The sequence below is a fragment of the Lolium perenne genome, chromosome 5, assembly GCF_019359855.2.
Source record: "Lolium perenne isolate Kyuss_39 chromosome 5, Kyuss_2.0, whole genome shotgun sequence".
Lineage (NCBI taxonomy): Eukaryota > Viridiplantae > Streptophyta > Magnoliopsida > Poales > Poaceae > Lolium > Lolium perenne.
Window position 1 is genome coordinate 123,505,137 of NC_067248.2, and position 6,835 is coordinate 123,511,971.

General features: G+C 44.2%; 1 protein-coding gene across 1 annotated transcript; it reads right to left on the reverse strand.

Annotated features, from left to right (window-relative positions):
* Window positions 1-3,193: 3,193 nt before the first annotated feature.
* On the reverse strand, window positions 3,194-6,555 carry LOC127299789 (uncharacterized). The gene is made up of 7 exons (XM_051329837.2): window positions 6,190-6,555; window positions 6,016-6,089; window positions 5,820-5,882; window positions 5,272-5,373; window positions 5,101-5,166; window positions 4,483-4,561; window positions 3,194-4,383 (listed from the first exon to the last, which is right to left on the reverse strand). The coding sequence occupies exons 1-7, from the start codon at window positions 6,491-6,493 to the stop codon at window positions 3,332-3,334; spliced, it is 1,740 nt and encodes a 579-aa protein (XP_051185797.1). The 5' UTR covers window positions 6,494-6,555; the 3' UTR covers window positions 3,194-3,331.
* Between the last annotated feature and the right edge of the window lie 280 nt (window positions 6,556-6,835).

The following is a 6,835-nucleotide window of genomic DNA, read 5'->3' on the forward strand; positions in this document are numbered from 1 at the left end:
AACTACTCTATGTATAATATATGATGATGTCTATGTTGTTTCAGCTGAAATTTTATACGTGTGTTATAATTCTATAATTTATTATATTTGATCTATATTATCTAAATGGTGTTGGATAATCAAATTGATTCCCAAAAAAAAGCATGCGCCGACATATACCTTTTGAGGCGAAATTTAGTCGCCGTCGTCACGAGTTATGTCCGACACCTATCGTGTACCATCCCACATTTTGTACCACGGCGTTAACTCTATCTCCCGTACTTGCACTAGCTCGGCATATTGCGATGTGTCGAGCGATAAAAATCTCCGGGTTTGTAGTTGTCCGGTGCAGTTATCCCTGCATTTTTTTTGCTAACGAGACGAGTACGGGCAGGGCTCGGCGTTTAATGCCGTTGTGGCCCGTGTCACGTGTTGTAGTGTTTATGGCCCAATATGAGGAAAGAAGTGGCAAAATTTGTCAAAGAATGCCATGTTTGTGAAAGAAAAAAAAAACCTGAGCACGTGAACTATCTTGGGTTACTGCAGCCACTCGCAGTACCTGACATGGCTTGGACTCGCATCAGTATGCATTTTGTGGAAGGGCTGCCTTTCTCCGGCAACAAAGATCTTATACTAGTACAATGGACAAATTCAGCACCCCCTCGCCCGATCATCCAATTCGCTCCGACGATTCAGGCATGGCTCAGTAGTTAAAGCATTTTCGTCACTTTCGTGTACCCATCGGACGGCAGCCCTTTCGAGGTTCCTTAGGGACCGATTCACTCTGCGTAGATTGACTGAACGCAGAAAGCCTTCCACTGGCAGGCGATCGTGTTGTCCACATGATTTCTTATTACTCATGTCAGCATTCTCACTTCTGATATCTCTAGGTCTTATCACCAAAATCCTTACTCGATTAACAGAACGTCCTGCTATTGACACTTGAAAAAGTTGCTTTTTGTCCTCGTCGCTTCGGTGAATCACCTGAGCCGTGAGATATTTTTGGTGCCATGGAGCTAGACCAATGAGCTATTACGCTTTCTTCAAAGGATGACTGCTTCCAAACCCACCTCCTGCTTGTCATCGCTCAATCACTTCCTTTTCCACTAAGTGATTGCTTAGAGACCTTAGCGTACAATCTGGGTTGTTTCCCTCTCGACTTTGGATCATATCACCCATTCAGTCAGTATATAATAAGGATGATGGCATGTATTCGGAGTTTCTCTGGGGTTGGTAAAGCGAAATGGAGGCCACCCTAGCCCATTGAGTGCTCTACCTTGGGCCATCGACATCATACGCTCTACTGAAATAGATTAATATGCACATTTCATACCACTAAAGCACCCAATGATAGTCCACAGAGTGGCCAAGGCATCCATCTCCAGTATATTTAAATTGCATAGTCTACCTATAGTAATTGTCACTGTTATGGACACGGACATAATTTTTACTAGCACTATGGCAAGATCTATTCAAATCCCTAGGAATTAAACTGCACGTGGGCACTAGCTAGTAGCTACCACCCACAGATAGACACAAAGGGTAAACCAATGCTTGGCGACATACCTGAGATGCATGGCTTTTGCCCAGCCCAAGAAATGATGCTTCTAGTTGGCAATGGCAGAATGGTGGTATAACACAAGCTTTTATACTTCCCTCAGAATGACACATTTCCGAGCCTTGTATGGATTTTCACCTCCACAAGTTGCAGAAATTTCTTGGTTGATGAAACTATTGACACTGCTACAGAAATGTTCCGGAACAGGCAAGGCAAACCAAATCATGAAAGCAAACACACAGCAAGCTCATGAATCTCTCATGGTTCACTTTGCTAACAAGAATAGAAGTGACAGAGAATTGGAAATTGGGGATATGGTTTATTTAAAGATTTATCCATGCCGTCACTCTTCACTAAGCATTCATCAATGCATCAAGCTTCATAGCAAGTTCTAATGGCCATTTCATGTCCTAGCCAAAGTGGTACGAACTAAATATAAATTACTGCTCCCTGAAGGCTCCGAGTTACATCACACATTCCACACCAGGCAACTTAAGAAACACCCATGGCTCACTAGCTGTACCAGCCACGACATTGCCTCTGGTCGATGAGCATGGCCATATCAAATTTGGACCAGAAGTTGTTCTTCAATGCAAACTCATTCCCAGGAAACAGGGCAATATCAATGTTCAGGTGGTATAGTGGCTGATCAAGTGGCTAAACCTACCAAAAGTTCGTCTAGAAAGTATTCCCTACCTTCACGCCTTGGGACTAGTCAAGCTGAAGAACAGGGAATTGTAAGGATTCACTCTCCGGCTTAATTGAAGATGCAGGCTTAATTGAAGATACAGGAAAAGACCTGTTGTTCTTCCATTCAACGACTGGCATTACTCCGCACTTAGCGCCAACGGTCTAATTTGAACGCCGACAATGTTCACTTTACACATGTCTGTTCCCTCAATTGTCATGTTATTTGTCGTGTTTTCTCCCATATTTAGCTCAGCTCGGAGCTTGTAATCTCATATTTCCCCTCTTGGGTCTAAACCTGATGGAGTTCTTGGCTTGTAAAACTCCCCAGATTGAGTCAATAGGCACCTCTGAATTCAGCTAAATAAGGTGGTGTCTAAAAAAATTTAGCGTGTTATTGTTGATTTGTTCGATTTGCTAGACTAGGCTTATTAGCAACACATCTGGGCCTCCGGAACCGAAGTTCAAGCTGCACCATGGCAGGAGAGGATGGTCGGCTACCGTAGGCGCCGCCCCACTGAGGGTAATCAACCACATAGCCTGCGCCATTCCCTGGGCCGGTGCGCTCGGGAAGGCGCCATCCATGGCGGCCTGAAGGGACGGGATTTGGTTGGATCAGGCCAAGAGCCAGCGAGGGAGGCACCATATTCCACTCGGACGGCACTTATAGTGGCAGGGTGGTCGTGGCTCATTCTTGGAAAGAGGAAGCATGGGAAGGTCGGTCAGAAGGAGAGGGAATGGTGGGTAGGGGAATCTAGGGACTTAGTCCAACTTATCACCCATGCTCGGAATTCATGGGCCAGGGCAGTGGATGGGCCCAAACAGTTGACATAGGAGACCCTCGTGATAAAAAAAAAGTCAACTTATCACCCATGTTCAACAACACAGATGCCATCCGGTCCAATATCAAATGGCTGTGCCTACCAGGACTGGTTTCATCATCTGCTAAAAAAAGGAGTGGTTTCATCAGGCGGGTAAGTAACCAAGCTTATACTTTAGAAAAACATTGCAAGTGCGTAAAACTGTGTGAGTTCTGCGTAGCTTTGTCACACCCTTGAGATGATTACAAATCTAGCCAACCACTAGATGAAATATGCACCCCCGATGTCAGTAGTCAGCAAAAAGTTCAGAAAGCTGCTCATCGGTCCATTCTGCTACAGGAGCAACTGAAACCATCTTATGATTGGAGAGCGATGTTCCACTGGTGGCAGATATAGAGCAATTTTCTTGAGTTGGCTGGAGAGTACCCGCACTTGCAGCATGGAGGTCCTTTTGCTGATGCTCGAATTTCCTGATCGAACTGTGATTGCCATGGAAACCTTCTGTTATATCATCCAGGCCTATGTTCAGACTATTGTCCATGCTTGAAGTGTTAATGTTGTCATTCATTCTTGCACCATTGCCATCAGAAACTATTGCATCACTCTTTTGTTTTTTCCGACTAGGGTGCATCCATTCATCATCAGAGAGTCGCCTCAGGTTTCCAGTACAAGAAGCTTGGGTAGAACCTGTGCTAGGAGCCATGACTGAGCTTTCACCTAAAATAGATTGTGAACATCTTCTATTTGCACTTGGGTTTTGCTGCTGGCGCTCATCCCTGTTGCTGTTTGATACATGCCCAAGGGAGTGGCCTTCTACCATCTTTTGAAGTCCAATCTCCTGAGGCTTTTCTGACCTACACCTAGCATCGGCATCCATGCTTGCATCAGGTGTTCCACGATTATGACGAGATCCCTCAGCAACAGTTATATCCTTGCTAACGGGCTTCATTGTATCAACACCTATGAGTTTCCTCATTACGTCGTCAGTTGACCTTTGAGCTTCACTGCTTGTTCCACATTTGGGTGCACTTCCTCCTTGTTTAACCTGGCAATTAGCTGGATTCATGCTGTGAATAATCTTCTGCAGCCGCTGACTGGAACTGGAGCCTGGTGAATTCTGTATTTGAGAGCTTAAATCCATTTGGTCGAACAGTTTCTCATGGTGATTTTGTACACCATGAGTATCTTTGTTCCTTCTCAAAATACTACTGTTAACACCATTATCAGAAAGTAACTTGGCCATCGGACTCTCCTTGGTCCTCAAGATCTTACTGAGGATCGATGTCATTCCATCAGATGTTTCAGCTCCAGCTTCCCTTTCCATGCTATCTCCTTGGCCTGCAAACCTCATTGTTACTTCGCTATCGAAAGCATGGTACTTTACTATCAATCTTTGTTGGAGGGATGAGGAAAGAGAAAGATTTAGAAATTACTTACCAGGCTGTTGGCTTTGCCTTTCAGAATTACTTGATGGAACTACTTGCTTACATGGGGTGACACTGTCCCTTTTCAGTACCTGGAAATGTGAACATCATTGTATCTTCATGTCCCAACAAGAACCTTGTCAATACAACGGTTAAGACACATTCCATCCTTTTAGTTATAGGCATAATTAGTTTGCTCTAATTAAAACCCATTAAAGTTGTTAATAGAAAAATATATGAACACCTACAGACCAAATCATTCACGAAGGCTAAAGAGTGGTAGGTTATTTAAAACAAGCAAAGAGATCCCATTTTCCAGAAGAAACAGTAATAAAAAAACTATATTTATGGATAATGCAACATTGGTACAACAACAACAACATCAAAGTTTTTTTCCCAAGCAAGTTGGGATAGGAATCATACCACACTGATAACGAGAATTAAATGGGGAATGCATGAGTATGCACATAAAAAATGCAGACATTAATAGCAAGTGAGCAACATAAGTTGACTCCATGAGAATTTGCTGGCTGCAGCTCACATTGGCAAAAAAAAATGCTGATATCAGACCATATCACATGGTTGCAGCTCACATATAGAAGTGAACTAACATAAAGTGTATGAACAATACCTTTTCAATATTTTTCTGGGTAACATTCAGATAGCACACTGTGTTAGATGGGCGAAGGACAGCAACCTGAAATCAACGATGTCTTCAGCAGTTAGACCAATTTATTGTCATAACAATAGAGTACTTTAACAGCAGAAGTAACACTTTCTTTCACAAGTCATATATCCTCACCTCTTTGAGAATAATGACAGACCCAACTGATAAACCCTTGGAAATGTTTTCATTTGAGAGAACTTTCTTGTGAACTGATGCATCAATAGCGCCAGATGGGTCCTATTAAGAATAACTCATTACCAATTGCTACCAAGATTTAAAAAAAACAATATATACACATATAAGATATAAAATCTGCAAATAAATTATGAAAACATAAAACATAGTTGTTTGAACCTAATGCAGATCAAAGTTGCAACTATAAAGACATGATGAAATATTGAAATCTAATCTATTTGGCACGCAGACATTAGCTTCTCCAGATTACAAAGAGAAAAAAAAAAACTGTTTCTCCTAATCTATATAAATGAAATAAATTCTTCAGTTATAAGAAAAATCAACCCTAAACATGGAGTGGAACTTTTACAGTATGAACTCAACGCAAGCAAAACTCACATTTCACATGTTAATCGGCAAAACCCACCATGGATGCTACAGGATTCTAAGAAACAAACTAACAAACAAACAAACATAAATAACACCAGGCTTGTAATATTCATGGTCACCTTCATATTCAGCATGAGATCGCCGAATCCATTTGGTGTGCACATTGTCACCATCCCGACCACCTGATCACAACCAAGAAGCCCCAAAGGAATCAATCCACCACACATATGTCCTCAACAAGGCACATGGAGAAAAACATACTAACAGAATGATAATCTTTAACCGAAAATTAAGAAGAGAGGAGACTGCACGCACCCGACACGCTCGATCTAACGCCCGGTCGACTCGGATCTTCCCGATACCTGGCTGCTGCCACCCGCGGGCATCCCCTGCGTCCCAAAACCACAGCACACACACACACCAATCACAACAAGGATAAAAACGCAAGAAATGCAAAACTTTTGGTGGCAAAAGTTAGCTGCTCCTCACCGAGGTCCTGTAGCGCCCGGAGCCACGAGTCGAGGTGGAAGTCGGTGTCCGCGGCCTGGCCGTCTGCGCGAACCGCGGGGACGGAAGATAAGGGGGAGCGGAGGCGCATCGCGTCCTGGACGGCGGAGGCGGGCCCGGGGATGCGCCGGTGGGGAGGGCGGTGGTGAGAGGTGGTGGAGGGGCGGAGCGGGACGGAGGAGGAAGGGAGGTTGTGGTAGAGGTCGGAGTCGTCGACGTCCAGCGCGTCCGCGCACGCGGCGGCCTCTTTTACGGAGGCGGCTGCGCTTGGCAGTTGGGCCGCCATAGCGGAGCGGAGGTGGGGAATTATCAAGCTTTCTACAGTAGATGGCGCGGAGAAAGGGGCGGGAGGAGAGTCCAGTTTTCGGGTTCCTGGGCATGTCTAACAGTTTAAGAGCAGCCAGCCCAAAACCAAAAAATAACCGCCATTTCACTGGTTCGGCCGAAAAACAACGCCGATCAGTGATCGTAAGAGCAGCTCTAACAGAGCCCTTATTTATCGGAACCGAAAAAAGCGAGTCCAGTTTTCCAAAAAGCAATTTGGTTGCGGATTTAGCGATGGCGCAGAACAGAAACCGAAAACATGAACCGAACTCGATGAAATCAAACGTCACGGGAAACCAAATTT